At 38.4% G+C, this 19,813-nt stretch overlaps 1 protein-coding gene across 1 annotated transcript in view; it reads left to right on the top strand.

The window, feature by feature from the left end:
- The window catches only part of PCCA (propionyl-CoA carboxylase subunit alpha), a 313,957-nt gene that overhangs the window by 129,378 nt on the left and 164,766 nt on the right, over window positions 1-19,813 (top strand). Inside the window, exons 13-16 of the mRNA XM_054162910.1 lie at window positions 5,968-6,111; window positions 7,579-7,653; window positions 12,818-12,886; window positions 13,683-13,758. Of these exons, the coding sequence (XP_054018885.1) occupies window positions 5,968-6,111; window positions 7,579-7,653; window positions 12,818-12,886; window positions 13,683-13,758 (364 nt within the window). The remainder of the gene's footprint in view (window positions 1-5,967; window positions 6,112-7,578; window positions 7,654-12,817; window positions 12,887-13,682; window positions 13,759-19,813) is intronic.

Below are 19,813 nucleotides of genomic sequence, written 5' to 3'. Positions count from 1 at the left end.
TTGTGCTGCCTTGGTGTGCATAGCTGCCTGGAGGATGAGTTGTGAGAGGTGGGCAGGAGTATAGGAGCACTGAAAGGGGCTGTCAGGAGTTAAGAAGGGTAGATGTATACAAAGTCTGAATGGTGGGATTTCAAAGTGAAGTCTCAAGTGACTGTTTCTGCTGTTTGCTAAGACTCTTCATATTTCTTAATACTGGAATCTTGTTTTACTGTGACACTTTGCCTCAGTCATTTTAAATAGGCTAACAAACAGTGTCAGATGGTAAAGACTTTCAATTGCTGCTAACCTGGGCTGAATTTGAACTACTGACCTAAAGGTGAAAGGTCTCTTATCCCATTACCAATCCCCTAAGCCCACCAGAATCCATTCTGCACACAGTTTATACCAGCTGTTCACGGCCATTTTTAGAACCGAAAGAAAAGGTGATTTTGCTGCCAAACAACACTTCTTCACACAAGAGGGTCAGCCGACAACAGTTAACCAGATTTTTGCCACATTCTTGCCTCCTAATGCAACTTCCATTATGTAGCTACTGGTTGTCTGCTTTTCAGGCTTCCCAAAAGAGCTACAGAAAAGCATTGCTAATTGTTGTTGACAGAAGAGAACGACATTGTTTGTGTAAGTCATTGAATCTGAAAGATGCCATTAGCAGTGCTGCCAGAGCATGGAGTGATATCTTAGAGACAACATTGCCACTAACTATCATAGAATATTATTTCAAATAGTAGAGAGAAAGAGGCTTCTCTGCATTTTTACTAAGCAGAGAAAGAAAAGCTCATTCTTCAAAGGGTACATTAGTTCCTTTCCTTTGGTGAATGGTGATGTAAAGAAAACTCAAGAATGGCTGCAGTGTGACCAAAGCCACCTCGAAGTAAGTACTATGAGAGGGCTTTAATACTGCTGCTATATGTAGTGAAAGAAGGAATTGCAGCTTTAGAAAATAAAGTGTGGGTTTGTGGGTGCCAATTCCTTTGTTTTCTTACGTGGAGCTTGTATGTGTAGAATTAATGAACTAAGAGATTCAGTATTCATAGGCTATATAAATTATTTCTTGCCTGTGACTGTCCATCACAATAAAAAAAAAAACAAACCCTTGCAAATGAAAATTGAGAAAAGTGATTCAATGGTTATTGAAAGATAGCTTCCTTTGAGGAAGTAGATTAAATAGTTTTTTCAAAGTTATTATATCCTATGATTAAAAAATTAGTAGTTAATAATGTATACTCATTATTTTTTAATTCTGCACATCTTAGGAAGCAATGAAAGATGTCTACTTGAGAATCTTAGCTGATGGAAACTTCTGTTGATGGAAATGTGTTACTAAATTTTGTGGTCACATGCCAGTAAATCAGAAAATAAATAGCAGTGTAGTGTATTCTATTCTATATACTATGTGTGTAGAAAAGGACAACATAAGTGATGGCCTGTTATGTATTTCTCCATGCTGTATATTAATCCAACCTTTGTCTGTTCTCCTAGAGTCTTGGAAAATCTGTTTTTTGCTATATGCTCCCAAACCCCATATACATGTGAACTATTTTGCAGAAAGAAGGTGTAACCTCAGAGTGCTTCTGCTCATAGTCGTCAGGAAGCTGGCATGCCTGAAGAGCAGAACATGTGTGCACCTCTGTGAATGTTCAGTTCTCTGAAATAGAAACCAGGCTTACGGAAGTAAAGGGAGTTGAGGAGCGTCTGTAAGTCAGTGGGTTTGGGTCAATTGATACTGGATTTGGCTGCAGCAGAAAAGCCTGTGGGACTCCAGGTGAATCATGTTTCCTGGAAGCTGAGGTGTATGTTGAAAGTTAGTTTTGAGATTATTTATCTGAATGTAAAGGAGTATATGACACCAACTAGGGACCTACAGTAGTAGGAGTGACACAGACTGTAATTTTAAGTCTACTGAAATGTAGATTTTCTTGGCTGCTGTGGTCTGCTTGAATGCTCCAACTGGTGTGTGAGTAACTTGATGCCTTATGCATTCAGGGGCAAGAGGGCAGTCTGTGAGAGTATCCAGAAGTGTTTGCTATTAGATCTGAGTACCTTGATGGTCTTAAGAAAATGTGTCCTGAAATTATTCCCTTGACTATAAGAGCAGCAGTCATTGCTAATTTAACTCTTAGCTCAAACAGTTCTTAAACGCTGGTTTTGTAGCTCTGGATGAACCCAAGTATGGTAAAGCTTTAAGACCATTGACAGTTACAGAATGTGGGGGGAAATTAGCAGACTCTCTGTACTGTTCTGAGGACACAAGCTAACTGAACTCTGATGTTGGCAGGTTCCCCTAGTGCTTTTGTACCTGCTTTATCATCAATAAACTGGGACCTAGGTACTATTTTCTTACAGGCTTTGCCACTAATGTCTCTTACTGTATAAACTGGAAGAGGCTAGGGAAGCAAAACCACTTGTAATGCTCACAGGGAATCCAATTGCTGCAAGATGTCTAGAAGAAGAGTAGATATGGTATGAAGGAGAAGCACTTTCTCTTTACTATATATGTGTATTGCTGCCATAACAGATAGGGCTTTGTGGACTAGAAAGCAAGAATATAAATGGCATTTTTCAGATAAGGAGGTGTGTGGCTAACAGAGTGGAGAGTAAGACTTTTTAAAAAGTCATATATCATACTTAAATTCATTGAAATGATGACTTTTAAATTGTTTATGACCAGAATATGGTCACTGGTATAAGAAAAGGAACTGGTAGTAAAGGTGATACTGTTGGCAGCTGACTAATTGAGAGTGATTGTTGATCAATTTTCCTGCTTGCCTGGTTGAGCATAAGGTGCAGCTGCCTTGATGTAGCTGTGATTTGTAGATGGCTTGTTGCAGGCATGTCTGGTTTTGCCCTCTGCATTGAAGACTGAGATAATGTGTGAATTTACCCACTATGACATAACTATACCACCACTGGCTCTTACCTTATTGACTGGGGCTTCATTGGCAAGATCTTGGATCAGCTGACTCTGAAATTGGCTAAGTCCCAAAGCTAAGAGTTGATCAATTGAGTCTGATTCAGCTCTATTTCTGAGCATACTTGGGTTCATCGCTTAAAAACTTTAGCCCTTGACTTGGCATCCAAAAATTGCAAGTAAAGACTGTTGATGGAGAAGTACAGCATAAAATCAGTAGAAAAAAATAACAGGCAGGCAAAGAAGAGTACCACATAAAGTAGAAGCTTGAAAAGTAAGAGGAAAATGTTTGAAGCCTAGTTTTTAATGATGATTTTAAATAGATTCAACAGTTACCGTAGTCAAATAGCAGCAACAATTGCTGTAGAGCTTTCATAAGTAGGGAATGATGATGTCTCTGTTTTCCTTTTTGGGGAGGGAAAGGAGAAGATGGGTCTAATTTCTTCACTTCTCCTACTACTTATTCTTTCTTGCTTTGTGAAAGATCAGAGCTTTGATTTCAGATCCTGCATTTGTTTCTCTGTGGGTGGATTTCTGCACCTCCAAAACCTCATTGCAGGGTGCTTGTTGAACCAGGATATGGCATTACTGCTTTAGTAGTGTCCTTTTGTACGGTACACTGAAGCATATTATATATAATGCTAAAAATACCCCCTCCTGTCTTTCCCTTGCCAAAAGAAAATTGCAAGTACTAAAACAAGTGCAGTTTGAGCTGTGCACCTCACTGAAGGGTTAAGCTCATAAATAAGTCAACTAGACTTTCAAGGTTAAAATTATTTTCTAATCCAGTTTGGTCTTAATGTATATAAAAATGCATTTTAAATGTATTTGTTACCCCAAAATTACTTACATGATTGATACTGTTGACATTATACCCAAACAGCACTAGTTGAACCACAGTCCTGAAAGAAAGCAGAACAACTTCTCCCCACCTCAAGGGTTAAAAAAAGAAAATATTTTTTTCCTCATCACATTTTCTGAATGCTGTTTTGTGTGCAGACACAAAGGGAGTATTTTGAAGAAACAGAAGAAAATATTGACCAAGTCAAAGATCTTTATTGAAGAATGGATTAAATAAATGTTTATGAGTCTTAAGAACCAAACAACAAAAATATTTTTCTTTCCAGAAACATTCCATCCTATTTTGATCATCAACAATAAAGCTGAAAACAACAAAGAAGCTATTGAATCTGGAATGCCAATTGCTATCCAAGAAAAATGACAATATAAGTAGATAATGCAAATGTCTTTGCTGGGGAAAAAAAAAAAGAACAGAAAATAAATATTGTGGTTTAATTATCTGGAATGGTAGTATTACAAAGATGTTCTAAACTTGAAGGTAATTTTTTTAAGACTTAAATTGCAAAATAAGAGAATAAGCTTTGTCGTCCAAATATGAATGTGTGATAAGTAACTATTAAAATGTAGGGAATTTTAATAGAAACTTCAAGTCTTAATAGAAAAATGAATTACTTCAATTTAACACTGCAGGATAGTCACCGAGATGTTTCATAGATTCTCCAAATACTGTTATTAAGCTTGACATGCTGGAGAATATAATGTGTTAGATAGACTCAAGATTGAATCCCAAAGGTACATCCTTAAACTGTATAATCAGATTCCCATTTCAATGTCACTTTTATCCTTCAAAGAATAGGTGCTTGTTTCAGTGATGATTTGTCATTAAAATTATGTCAAAACGTCTTAAAATGTTGTTGAAACTCTAAACAAACTCACAGCACACACAGGGCTAATTATGGGTGCCATCTGTTTATTTTTACAAAGCTTTTTTTCTTAAAGACCAAAGCATCTTCTTGTTCTGATAAACCCCAAGATTATTATAATGACTAAATATTTTGCTTAATACTAGTGTACTTGAAGGAAGAAAGACAAGTGGTTTGGTCACTGACTTTTTCCTGTGTCACAAAATATGTATGGTCTGACATCCCACGATAGGGTAACCACCGAACAGTGCATTTTCTTAAGCTATTTCGACCTGTGGAGCACAAACATTCTGTAATAAAAATAGCAGTTCTGTCATGGTTTCTACATAGGAAGTCTTACATCTGTCGCTGGGTGAGGTTTTCAGCATGCCCACCTTTATACTTCATCTGCATGGCGTACCTTCCTCTCTCTGGGTGCACCTTTACTACGTCTAGGTAGAGACTTTTTAAAGTCAATAAATATCCATATCTCAAAGAAGCAGGGGCGTGTGTGTGTGTGCATATGCGCGCACATGTGTGCATGCTTGTACGCACATGCCGGGGTTAGTGTGAACGACGGGTATTCCCCTGGCAGCAGCAGCCAAAGCCGTTAGCAGCAATTTGCTGAGAGCGCAGAGTGACTCTGCTGGTCCAGCCCAGCTATTGTGCATGCTAAGCACTAAACAGATAAGTCTGGAGGGGGAAAAAAATTGAAGGATCCATCTGCTCATTTCTGCTACACTGCGCTGATGCAAGATTACGCTAATCTGGTTGCTTGTCAGGACAGGTTAGTGAAAGCAGGCGAATGGGTGAGATTTAGGGTAGGCGAGTTCTGTGGAAAATTGTAAAGCGCCTCCTGTACGTGCCGTGTGAAGTGTAGCAGAATGGGTTGATTATCAGCTACTTTGAGATTTTCAGTTAAAACATATTTATGGCTCCAGTGTAAGTCTTTTCAAAGCACAACAAAATGGGGAAAGCTCCTGAACAAAGAAAAATGAACTTGTCATCACCAAGTGCATTTGAATTTGTAAAATACATAGATAAAAAAACCCCAAAGGCAGAAACCTGCAAACCTCTAAACTCTCCTAGTCGACTTCTATAGTTTTTGTTTTGTATGCTGCTTCTAGTTATTGTAATCTGTAAATATTTAGGGTTTTGGGGATTTCCCTGCAAGGGAGGTGTCTGGAGTTTGTCAAGTAGAAATTTTTGGGGAAAAAAGATCAAGATGGGAACATAATCTTTGTTCTTTGATGGGGTCTAATTTCTTGTTTATCTGTGTTTGTTTACAGAGAGGGATTTCTTTTTTTCCCCTGGTTGTTTTTGTTACCTACTGACTGACAGTTCTTGACCTTGCAGGTTGAACATCCCGTCACAGAATGCATTACCGGCCTGGACTTAGTCCAAGAAATGATCCGTGTTGCTAAGGGTTACCCTCTCAGGCACAAACAGGCTGATATTCCCATCAATGGCTGGGCGGTTGAATGTCGAGTTTATGCTGAGGTAAATGAGTGGTAATGGGGAGGAGGGTAGGTGGTTGAATTGTGGAATAATAGTGCCCAGGTGTGGATAGATGCCAAGGTTAAGCCAAGGAATATCACATGAAAGTCTCAATCTAGAGCATGTAACGCCAGTGGTTAATGAGCTTTTGTAAAACTGTAGTTTTTATTTTTCAATTAAAGTTACAGAATGTATTTCAACGTAGGTTCTTTTCCAAAACTCAAAAATGGTGAAAGAGATAAGTATGAGTTTCTAAGGACATTTGCTATGTGTTCTGTTCCCATTTATTGATTCATAGAATGGTTTGGGTTGGAAGGGACCTTAAAGATCATCTAGTTCCAACCCCTCCTTGTGGGAAGGGACACCTTCCACTAGACCAGGTTACAGTGCTGGATTTGTTTGCTAAAATTACTTGGTGTTTCAAGGTTTCTTGAAACCTACCTTAAAAAGACACTTAATAGTCAATGGCTTAGTTGTATGAAAACATTCTAAAAGCTTGTTGAAAAGGCAAGTTAAATGTCTTCTGAAACTACAATTTATAGGACAAACTCTCGTTCACCTTAAACTATAAACCCCATTTCCAAGTGTGTTTAGGACATTTCAGGGTAACATCTTTTTGCTTTCTTTTTTCATACATGGAAAGAAAGACTCATTAATTAAAAAATGATGCCTATTTTCCTTCATTTTGTTTTGGGAATGTTTTAGGTAACTGTGCTTTTCAAAAGTAATTTAGCACCTTGAGATGAGCACATGCCTGTTGTAGCTTTTGCGACTCAGGGCATCTTTATATAGTTTTTTTTCTTTGTCTTCATGGCATGTATGTAATATTCAACTTTCTCTGGTAATTACAAGTTGCATGAATATTTGCCCTGTGACTGCTGTGGAAGCTATTCTGAATATGAGTGGGCTTTACTCTGGAGTAACTGATGGTTGGGATTGTTTTTTGGGGTGTGTGTGTTCATCTTAGATTACCTCATATTTATAAGTAATGCATCCAACTACTTCAGCAGTCATGTATGTGGTTACTATGTAGGTGCTATATTTATTTGCATGTTTACATATAGAAGATTTCCAAAGGCATAAATGTCAATGTGATTTCTTAAGATAATTGGATTTCTGACTGCTGTTTTCTCTGAGATATTTTTCTTTATAATTTCTCTCAACTCCACCCTTCTGAATACTTCCTTATCCTCCTTTCAAGGCACAATGTATCGAATAAAAATGCTGTATATTTTGGTGGCGCACTGTAGCTGTGTGCACAGCACTTCTTTTTCACTGTGATGTGGGAGACTTCCAGGTTTTTATTTGGAGTCGTGGCATTAGGTGGATGAAGAAATGCATTTCAACACAAGTAATTATGGGGAAAGAAAACAAAGTTATTCCAGCAGGGGTTTCTGTTAGACTTTTTACTGTTACCTACTCTGCATCTGTAAAAGCATAATGTTGTCTTCATGTTGACTTTTATTTCAGGACCCCTACAAATCTTTTGGCCTGCCATCCATTGGTAAACTCTCTCAGTATCAGGAACCATTGCACGTGCCAAGTGTAAGTAACTTGGTTCTGATTTTCATAGGTGCTGAGTGTCTCCTTAACAGATAGAGACTATCACTATTCAGCAGCTTTGTAAACTGGTCCCTTTTTCCAGCTATTTGCTGGTGGGGGTGGGACAGGACATGGCAATGCTTATTTGTGGAACCTGTAAAACTGCTTTAAAATGTACAGTTCTAAACTGGGTTAAAGAAGTTCAGATTGGCTGTAACAGGAAGCCATTGTACGTTACAGTGTTTTATTATGTTCTATAACTTTCAGCTTAAGCTTTTTCAAACACAGTTTTAGTAAAAACACTGTGATTATTAGGAGGGAAAGTGAAATGTTGAGTCAGCTTTTTCAGCACAGAGAACTGGGGACACCAGTGGGAAGCTGCCAGTGCTTTCTGTTTAGCTTTGTAGACTTTAAAGAGGGAATTTGTTACAGTGATTGTTACATGTTTCAGGATACTATCTAAGTGTATGGAATGGCTGTTTAACAAACTGTTTTCTGCTACGTGTAACGAAGAAGGACACTGCATTTCTGTAAAATCAAGGTAGTCATAAGTGCATATATACATGACACTGTGTCAGTTGGTGGAATGATGAGGCTGTACCATCTGTGAATACGATTATTCAGTCTGCTTGCAGGGAAAATAGTGAAAGATTACAGGAGGAATCTTAAATGTGGAGATGTTATTGGATATATGATTTATTTCGCTTCTTAAATTGTTTTTGCCCGTGTACTTTCTGAGGGGACCTGACCCTTTCTGGTCTTTAAGGCCTCATGCTGTGTTCAAAGCCTGGAAGCAGAAAAAAAAATTGTGAAGATCTAAAAGGCATTATGTGATCTTAAAGAGGAGATGAGGGGGGAAAAAAGGTATCATTGGATGTATCAAAACTTTTTTTTTTAATGAAACAAAGAGTGTATTTAATAAGAATTTATAATGAATACTCCAGTGGCTGTTAGAAGTTTTCACCATGCTGTAATAGCTAACAGGATGTCAAACATTTTGCCCTTGCAAGTTTTTGCAATTTGCAATTTTCTAAACGTGAGACCTGTTGAAAGTACAAGTGATAATGGACAAACTATACCCCCTACAGTCTTTGCCCCACCAAATCTTTCTTCAATTAATGCTGCAGCAGGAGTTTTATGTAATAACATTTGCGCTTGTGAGCCATCCATACAAAGAAAAAACAATTAAAATGCCTTAAATGTTCTGCTTACTGCTGTTATTTGCTTGTGTGAATGTTGCATGTCAGCTAAATGGACCACGGAATAGATAAAGTGATTGGGTGCAGGAGAGTGCACACTAAGCTTTGTCTATCATTATTGCTGGGAGCAATCAAATTGATGCCAGCAGGACAGTAGACACGTTGACAGCTGTAATTATGTATCTCCATGGTGATCACTTTTGGCCTGTCATGGAGGCCCATGAGTCCCCTCCCTTGCAAGCATTTAATCAGATTGGGCTGTCACTTGTCAGGTAGACAGGGTGGGCTGGGAGTTGGGCTTAGAGAGAGAGGTGAATTGAAAATGAAGGGTGGGAGATGCCTGATTGCTTCACGTGGTCCATTGTGGTACTGAAGAAAGAAATTTTAATTACACTGGAGGCTTCAGAGCAATGGCTTGAGGAGCTCATATGGAGTGTTTAGGCTGTTCTCTTTCTGTTTACTTCTATTGTTGTATTAAAAATAGAACAGCTATTTTTATGTAGACACTCATGATTTGGTGTCTTAATACATATTTTCTACCACTGTGAAACTAATTTCTCTCCTGAGAATGTCATGCTGCTAAGAACAAAATTAATATGACTAAAAAAATTTAGCGTTACAGGCCCATTGTGCCACCATGGGTTTTTTCTGCATTTTAGGTTTGTCAACAAGTTGGGCTAAAAAAAAATTAGCAGAGACTTGCAGTGTGTCACAGAGAGCTCAGCTTATGAGTAATGTATTGCCAAATGCCTGTTCAATTCATTCCTTCTGTGTCTCAAGTCAGCTTTGATTGTCTACCTGTGCCTGTGTGTCAGCTGCTCAAGTAGCTGGAACTGGTGTGAATGGCTGTGTGAGGGTTTTTGCTTAGTCATAGATAGGAATATACTGGCTGGTTTTGTGTCACATAGCCTGTAATTTCCTTAGAACATGGTTCTCGTAAATACCAAATGGTTTTTGTCTTTGGTAATGAAGCTTAAGATAGGTAACCAGAACCCCCACCTATTGTGATAGTGAGCGTTCATGCTCACAACAGAGCAAATGTACTGACCTACCTGAAGAGCTCCAGCATTGCTCTTTGCCATTACGAGCATCAGTCTTGTCTTCTAATGACTCTCGCCAGAAAGAGAGAACTTTTAGACTCTGATGCAGCAAAGAATTGAGAAATACTAAAATCTGTGTGTGATCAGCGAAATGTGATGCACTAGTAGTTCATTGCAGAACCAGGATGTACATTGTGCTTTTTTTCCCCCTTAAGCTTTTTTAAACTTTCAGTTTACTGTTGTCCTACTGGAGTAACATGTCATGGTAGTACAACAGCAATTAGTGTTGGGGCTGTAATGCCAATGAGTTGTAGTGTACAGTAGGATCTTGAACCCTAGTCTTTCTTTAATATTTTAAATGCTAAGTAAAAGAAAGGAAGTATGTTAAGCAAAAGTAAACACTGGAGGTCTGTTAATATTAATATTACTTATCAAATTGGGGTAATAAAAGTGTTGAATTAGGGGTTTGTTTTCATCAAATATTCACTAAGTTCTGTCACACTATTTCTTTTTAAAATCACCTACTGTTACCAGACTCCAGAGCAACACAGGGAGGAGAACTGAAGGTGGTAAATGTATTTTCTTCTGCTGCTGTCATTTTTTATTGTCTTATTTTACAGAAATTAAACTTCTATGGAGGACTCCCAATTTCTGTTTTCTTAAAATGAAATTATGCAGTACTTCTGAAAGAATTAAGTTTTTACTGTATTTCTAAAAATTTTTTTATGGTATTGTACTTAGGAAAAAGTATGAATTACACAGTGGTATTTGTGTTGCATATGAACAGAAAGAGACAGAGCATGTAGTTGATAGCCTCAGAAGCATTACATTAACTTTAAGGTCTGACTAACCTGCTTATTTTGAATTTGGTTTGAATTATGTACCTTTTATGTGTTGGGTTGTTTGGTTTTTTTCTGTGACAAAATTTGATATACATGTATAAATACTTACATGCACATATATGCATATGTAAAGCACCCCTGAACACTTGTATGTAATCACTTTATAGCTGCTACTTTGGAGACAAAAGTCACTGTGTAATTTGTGTATGTGTGGAGCATGTGTGTCATACTTCCACATCTTGAATATCTATTTATTAAGTATGACAAAAAATACCATGGGCAAGGGATTTTTCTGGGACTGAGTAGGTAAATTAATTCTTTCTGATTTGAAGGTGAGGACATAACTATTGATTTATACGCAGGCAGGCATCCTGGGAGGAAGGATGGTTTTACAAGAGGAGGAGCTGGGAAGTGTGCTGAATGTTTTTTGTGTAATCATGACATGTCTAAACTACCTTCTCATCAGTAGCTAATGTTAAATGTACCCGATATGGATATTTAAGCATAGATAAAGCACATTTGGATAAGATGCAATAAACATGCTAGAGAGGTGCTACTGCCTCTACATATACATAAATGTGCTATACAAATAAACATAAATATATAAGAAAAAAAATCTAAATATGTAAGTATCAATACAAATGTATCAATAAGTACATTTAAAAAAAACCCATAAAAATAATAAAATGTCATAAAAACTGGTCAGACAGTGTTTCTTACTGAAGAAAGCCAGTACACCTGCTAGGGTATCTTTTTATGTCATTTGTATAATAAAGACATCATCATGCCCTCATGTGGATTCTGTAGACAAGAGGTTCTACATGTGGTCCCTTGATAATTGCCTAAATTAAAATATTAAAGGCCTAACAGCCGTTGTGTTGACCTTTTTCTGCCTTGCTGCAGACAGATGAGCTGCTGTTTATTACAAAGGTTCCTTCCCATAGGTGAAGATTTAAGTGAGATTCCAGGACCCTCTTTCCCATCCCCTTTACAATGAAGTATATCGAAGCCCTGCTGCTTCAACAGCTTTGATTAGAGCCCTCCATCCTTATGATCCTCAGAATGCATTTGTCACTCGAGTTATTTTGATTAGTTTAAAACAAATATTTCAGATTCCAGCACTCAAAAGCAACAATTTAATAAATATTTATTCCCCAGAAATTGCTCATTTGAAAAGTTTTATATGGCTAACCTCATTGCTACAGTGATGAAATCAAACTGAGAGATGAAAACAAGAATCAGCAATATACTAACTAACTTGTTGGCTGGTTAACAGCAATCAGCCTCTTCAAAAGAAATTCTTGAACTTGTGTTATTTTTTTCCATGAATATTGCAGAATCAGAGCTTTAATTGGGTCTGTGTCCTTACAAAGCAAAGCCGTGGAAAAAGCTGTGCAAACATTAAAGCCTCCTGAGAATAGCAACAGAAAAAAATGTTTTATAGTTGAGAGGGTGAGGAGGAGAAAGAAAGTGTTACAGACATGAAAACCACAGGATCAGTATTCCTATGGAGCTGATAAGCAGAACTCCAAAGTTCCTGCTGAATGCTCCCTACCTGTATTCCTACTGGAGCCCTTGGAAAGGCTGTAATGGAACATGGGGGCCATGATTACATATAGATGCAAGAAGGATGTGATTATAAGGGGCATCCTTCATGCCAGGTGTCAGTCAGAAAAATAATTACAGCTGTATTTTATTACAGGGATTAAATTGGGATTGGATGCATTCAGAATTGAAGTCAAGAGTGTTTCAGCCTCAATTGTTAGATCAGATTTAATGTGTTTACTGTGCATTCTAGGGGAACAAAAGAGAATTTTGACTTTCAATTGAAGACTGCAGTTGTGTTTCTTTTAAAAGAGATAATAACTTCCAAGTATATTTCCTGGTGGAGGAAAAGCTTTCCTTTCCCCCTCCCAGTTTCTCTGAAAAGAAATATTTTTTTTTTTAGTTTTCTAAGGGAAAAATGTGTATATGATAAGCTGCTTTGGGTGCTATGTTTTAAGCCGGCTGAATAGATTGATCTTCATGTTGAAATACATTTTTTTTCTCCCAATATGTAATTGTTTTTACTTTCTGTTCTTTGAAGGTACGTGTTGACAGTGGCATACAACAAGGAAGTGATATTAGCATTTATTATGATCCTATGATCTCAAAAGTGAGTTGATTATTTTTCAGTATTCTGAAGGTATGAAACAATTTGTACACCAGTCTTTTAAATGAGGAAGAGTTATATTAAAGCATTGGTAAGTCAGTATTTTAAAGGTGATAGGCATAGCATGTTTCAAGGGAATAAGACAGAACTGAAGGGCCATGTGGAGTAGAGGAACTTTAGTGTTACTGCTAAATAACTTTTTAAAATGTTTTGACACTAATTATTTTTCTTGAATTTTATTATTACTAAAAGGGTTCTGATTTAAACAGAAATAATTACTTTCAGACTTAGGTGCTGCCAGTGTGGTGTTTTTAATGTAACTTAGCCAGAACTAAAATGTCAATGATTTTGGCTTCCAAAAAGAAGCAGTGAAAGAAATGTTTGGTACTGCCTCTTAGTATTAGTTCTTATTCATCATTAACATACTGGTAAAATTAAAATACGACATTATAGTCACAGTTCAGTTGTCAAAAGAATTCACAGTTAAATCTTAGTAGTTTGGCCATTAGAAGTTTGGAGAGTCAACTAGAAATTTGACTTATGCTCTAATTTTGTCTGTGCTTAAAGGAGGAGACAGATTGTTTAGATGCTTTACATGTTGTGAAAGAATGGGTTAAGTGATCTTAGTATTCTCTTGATGTTTTGTAGAGCTTCTGAAGTACAGATAATGCACAAGAAAAGTTTTTGTGGCTGCTGAAGTTTGACAAACCATTTTTACTTTAAAAGCTCTTCCGGTTCTAGCGATGAACAACACCTTTCTAGGTATCTTAAAGGCCTTTTTTTTCTCTTTCATTTTTAGCTGATTACCCATGGCTCTAATAGAGCTGAAGCACTGAAAAGAATGGAAGAGGCTTTGGACAATTATGTAATTCGAGGTAACTACAGAAATTTGAGTTCCTAGTGTGATAGGTTGTTATCTATTTCAAGGAAACAGCTTGAAAATGTAGTAATTAGCAAATTGAGTAAAGTTCCTGCTTCTTAAGTGCAAATTAAAACAGGAAAAGCTTGTGTTAATTAAAATGAGAAGATGCATCAAATCTAAAGAGATTTCATGTTTTTTCTCTGTCATTTTTGCTTGAATATTATGATACAAATATTATAAATAATTTCCTTAAACTCCTAAAGAGTTTTCACAGAATGTCAGCATATAATTCATTTACTATGCTGGGGGGTGGGGGGGCAGGGAAGGGCTGCTACACTGTAAGAAATGAAAGTACTTGCATTTTATAGTTTAATACATCAGTTGTGACCAAATAATATTACAATGAAGTATTTGATTGTTGGTGGCTTTATTTATTCATTTTTACTTTCAAAGCAATTGTTTAGGTTTGTACAAATGCAGGTGTAGGCTGTTGATTAGAATGTGTTTCAGCTTTTGTTGTCTGACTGCCTAGGAGAAGCTGCTGTTCTTCCAGCCTTTCCAAGCAGCAGGGGTGTATCAGCCATGACCATTTTAACTGCTCTTAAATTTTAGAGAGGGAAGTCATGGTTTGTGTGGGAGAAACCTTCTTTGTCTTATGGAAAATAGGACTGACATCTCAGGATAGGAGAGGAAAACTTGGATTTCTTATTCTTTCTTTCTGTGGAATTGATTAGCGAAGGGAACTGTAATGTTCATTTTATCGCTTAACTATTTGAGTCTCTGTGGGAGTTATTTTTATATTACTAGTCAGTATACTTAAGAAGCAGGGTAGTTGGGAAGGCAACTGTTGGGGAATTTACTGTCTTTGTTCCTCGTTTTGGTAGCTGGACACATTGTTCCATGGTTTCAGATGGTAGATAGACTTGGAGTGCTTATATTGTTATCCCTGAGTGTCTGGTAGAAGGAGCAGGAGAGACCTCATATAGTAGGCAATCATAAGAGTATTTCTATAAAACTCATTTTGGTTTTAATGCTATCTGCTGAGTACTAGACATATCATGTCAGACTAGAAAGATTCATCTGTGTAGGGAAAAATGAGCATCTCTTTACCACAGTGTTGCTGGATAGGTGGTAGGATTAGCCGCTGTACATGAACTGCTCACTCTAAAGTGTATTCATAGTGATGCAACTTGAACAACTAGCCCACTGCAGTACAACGTACTGATATAAACTCCTGCTGCATAACAGCTGAGTCAATTTATATGAGAGAGAAATTTATACTCCTATATCTAGACTGATGTGAGAATCACAGAATGTTAGGGGTTGGAAGGGACCTCAAAAGATGATCTAGTCCAACTCCCCTGCCAGAGCAGGATTACCTATGCCAGATTACATAGGAATGCATCCAGGCAGGTTTTTAATATCTCCAGAAAGGAAAACTCCACACCCGCCTTGGGCAGCCTGTACCAGTGTTCTGTCACCCTCACAGTGAATATGACATGGGATATGTTGGGCTTGTGGGTTTTTTATGTGTGTTATTTTTAATGGGGACAAGCTGTGAATTCAAATTCAGTCGTATTAATAGCAAATGATGCTAGAAGGATTATATTTGATGAGACTACATTAATTACATGTGGAGCATTGTCTTCTATTGTATACAATATTATGAGCTAGAACATGATGGTATGTTTAGCCTGGAGAAGAGAAGGATCAGGGGTGACCTCATTGCCCTCTACAACTACCTGAAAGGTGGTTGTAGCCAGGAAGGGGTTGGTCTCTTCTCCCAGGCAACCAGCAGCAGAACAAGGGGACACAGTCTCAAGCTGTGCCAGAGGAGGTTTAGACTCGATGTGAGGAAAAAGTTCTTCACTGAGTGAGTCGTTCATCATTGGAATGTGCTGTCCGGGGAGGTGGTGGAGTCACCGTCCCTGGAGGTGTTCAAGGGGAGATTGGACGTGGTGCTTGGTACCATGGTCTAGTCGTGAGGTCTGTTGGAACAGGTTGGACTCGATCCTTGGGGTCTCTTCCAACCTTAGTTATACTGTGATACTGTTCTTAGGTGTGCCTAACAGCAGTTCCACATAGAATACAAAGACCTACAAAAGATGTGACACCTTACATCTGAAAATTGCTAATTTGCATTCTTGGGTTTTTATAGTCTTTTATTAGTATGTATGTATGCAATTTAGATATCTTTGTAGTATTTCTACTTGTGAAAAAGCTTTTCATCTATTAAAAATGTTGAAAGAGGCAACAAATGAACTAGGAAGGGGAATGCTTTTTGTTGTTGTTAGTATGCGTGGTGGTGAAAGTTCAGTTCTCCCCCCACACAAAGAAACCACGGCTAACTCAGTCGGAGAAGCAGAAATGGATAAGAGCTATATTTACAAGCAGGATGATTATATACACAATATACAGTATTTACAATATATACAGAAATATACAGCAAAGAACGTAACACAGAAAGAAAACTTTTTTCCTCCTCCAAGAAGAGGGGTTCCCCCCCAACTTTACTTCCCTTCTCCCCCTACCTCCCTTTTTTCTCAAAAAGGGTTAGAGAGAGAGAAAAGTAATTATTAAGGAGGAAATTCTGTTAGCTCAAAGCGTATGCAAGAATTAGTTTCTTATCTGTTAGTTGAAGGTCAGCACCTGACAGACAGAACACAGCTGTTGCTCAGAGAGACTGAAACAGACTGAAAAAGACAGACTGAACTGACTGAGATTCAAACTGAACTAAAGCTAAAATTTAAAGTTGCATTTTACCAATGAAATTAGTTTAGAATATCTTTGTTTTCATTTTACACCAAAACATTCAGCCAGAGTGTGCCAATAACTGTCCCTTTCTTAAAGGCACAGCCTAAAACTGTCACAGTACGATGAAGAACAAATTCTAATTTATGATAGGTATCAAAAAGTAGATGAATTTCTGGAGCGCAGTTGCAGTGGCCATCAGTTTCCATTTGGAAGCCAGCAGGATTATTGTGTAGTTTTACATAGCTGGTAGTCATCTCAGGGTTAATTTAAAATGGAGCATCCATGGATATTGAAGTATCTCTTGTGTACTGTGAATGATGCTTGATAGGTCAGTTTGCAGAAACTGTCCTATCTATAGTGTTCTGAACTGCATTAACACATGCAAAATTCCTCCTTGTTCAAAGGGGCTGTCTCTTATAATTTCAAGTAAACAGGTGATGAAGTGGTAGTAACATATTGTTATTTAAATGGACAAAAAATAATAAAACATCAGGAAAGTGAAAACAATTTCGTGCATTTTTATTGTAAAACCGTTGTGTATATTTTTGCTTTAAAATGTTGGGTGCTATGTAAAGCAGTATTAGACCACCTTGACCTTACGTGAGAGTACCTCACATACGAAGTCTTCTCTACAATTGAGATGTTAGTAGAAGTAAATGATACATAATGTGTTTTTTTTGGCTTAGTTTTGAAGTGACATAGTTTTGTATTTGAATAGTGAGGCGATACATATCTCTCTGAAGATCATCATAGTCTTGTTCAGTAGTGTGCTCCATGTCTGTTTCTGACCATAGCCCCAACCCCCATTTCCTTAAAAGCAGCTTTTATATTTATTTTGTGCTTTACTGACAGTGTTTTCCCCCTGTAAATAGCAAGTCTCATCTGATTTACAAATCATTTCAGCTAAGTAATATCAACTGAAGTCAGCATGAATTGTACTGATAGTGAGAATTTATACTCGAAGTCCCAAGAATCGCAAAATTTCTGTAAACAAAAATGCTCGTTCGCTCACATAAGGTGGGAATGGGATAGGGTGACTGGATAACAGGTCAAGGACCATCTAATAGGTAGCTTAGGGACTGCTAATGGAAGATGAAGTCCTTCCCATCACTTCTGTGTCACCAGTTCAAAGCAGGCAAAAGTTGGTAAGGACTTTGTCACTAATATTTTGACGGCTGCTTGCTGACCTGCATGAAATCAGTGGTCTTTATCCAGTTCCTAGAAGACAGTTGTCCTTTTAGAATAAATGCCATCATATAATGGCATTCATGGCAGCCCTGGTAGAGAATCCAGGGATAGAAGGAGCACAGTGACCCTTCAGAAGGTGACTCATGCAGGCTGTGTTGAGGTGTGCTGGCAGTGTGAACTGCAAGGACTTGGTCTGTTGTTTCTTTTCTAGTGGTTCTATGAGAAGACATTCATTTTCCACTGCTGTGCCTTTAGGACACCCATGAGTTACCACATACCATTTTAGCTCTTTCTCTTACAGAGAACAAGTACCTGGCCTTGAATCCATGATTCAGCTGGCCTTCCCAGTTAAGTCTGACAGAAAACATCACAAAGGAAATTAAATTAATTGCATTTTCAAAACGCCCATAAACTAATGTTTGCAAAAAAAGCAAACTTACACACAATTTGAGAAAAGAATTATTTAAGCAACCAAGACTGCCTCATGTAGAGCCAGTAACAGAGGTATCTTAATTTGCAAATGCAAAATAAATGGAATATATGATATTTGCAGCCATACTATGTTGTGAAAATGCCTATTGCCATAATATTTTATTACACTTTGCACCGGTGACAACTTGTACACACACTGACCTAAGAAATTCTGCAGGCTGTTCATTGGTAGATGAACAGTGTGACTAACTCAAGACAGATTCAGCGTGGTCACAGGAATGTAATCTGCATTTTATTTGTTGTGTAATATCTATATTGTTATTAATGGGAGCAGATGAAAGTCCAGAATAGCACTTCTTTGAGTGGTGGATTGGATTAAATAATCTCTTGAGGGCCATTATATTCTAAATTATTCTGATAGGAATCAACTCCTCCACTGAGAATTGATTTGAGTTAAAAATCTCGGTTAAGACTTCTGAATGAGGACGGGTCTAATTAGCTTCCTTTTTATCAGTGGGTCTTCCAGTGTAGTCCAGAAGTGATTAATGTTCAGAGTCTAACCCAGATATGTCTGAAGCAGATGTACTTTTCACTTTATCCAGTGGTTGCTGGAGGATTTGTGAATACTGGAAAGTTCAAGACATTGGTTAAGCACGAAGACATTGTTGCTTGTTGCTCTCTACAACTACCTTTAAAATAGAATAGAATAGACCAGGTTGGAAGAGACCTTCAAGATCATCGTGTCCAACACCACCCAACGAACTAAACCATGCAACCAAGCACCCTATCAAGTCTCCTCCTGAACACCTCCAGTGATGGTGACTCCACCACCTCCTCAGGCAGCCCATTCCAACGGGCAATCACTCTCTTTGTGTAGAACTTCCTCCTAACCTCCAGCTTAAACCTCTCCTGGTGCAGCCTGAGACTGTGTCCTCTTGTTCTGGTACTGGTTGCCTGGGAGAAGAGACCAACTCCCACCTGGCTACAACCCCCCTTCAGGTAGTTGTAGAGAGCAATAAGGTCACCCCTGAGTCTCCTCTTCTCCAGGCTAAGCAACCCCAGCTCCCTCAGTCTCTCCTCATAGGGCTTGTGTTCCAAACCCCTCACCAGCTTTGTTGCCCTTCTCTGGACATGCTCCAGCAAGTCAACATCCTTTTTAAACTGAGGGGCCCAGAACTGGACACAGGACTCAAGGTGTGACCTAACCAGTGCAGTGTACAGGGGCAGAATGACCTCCCTGCTCCTGCTGGCCACACTGTTCCTGATGCAGGCCAGGATGCCATTGGCCTTCCTGGCTGCCTGGGCACACTGCAGGCTCATGTTCAGCCTACCATCAACCAGCACCCCCAGGTCCCTCTCAGCCTGGCCACTCTCCAGCCACTCCAACCCCACCCTGTAGCTCTGCATGGGGTTGTTGCGGCCAATGTGCAGCACCCGGCACTTGGATGTGTTAAATCTCATGCCGTTGGACTCTGCCCATCTGTCCAGCCTGTCGAGGTCCCTCTGCAGAGCCTCTCTACCCTGCAACAGATCAACTCCTGCCCCCAGCTTGGTGTTGTCTGCAAATTTACTGATGATGGACTCAATCCCTCTGTGTCCAGCAAGGAGTGGAGGTTGTCCTTGCCCTTCCTCTTGCTATTAATATGTCTATGGAAGGACTTTTTGTTGTCCTTCACAGCAGAGGCCAGTCTAAG

This window comes from Dryobates pubescens, chromosome 7 (genome assembly GCF_014839835.1).
Source record: "Dryobates pubescens isolate bDryPub1 chromosome 7, bDryPub1.pri, whole genome shotgun sequence".
Taxonomy (NCBI): Eukaryota; Metazoa; Chordata; class Aves; order Piciformes; family Picidae; genus Dryobates; species Dryobates pubescens.
This window is presented reverse-complemented; position numbering and strand designations above follow the sequence as displayed.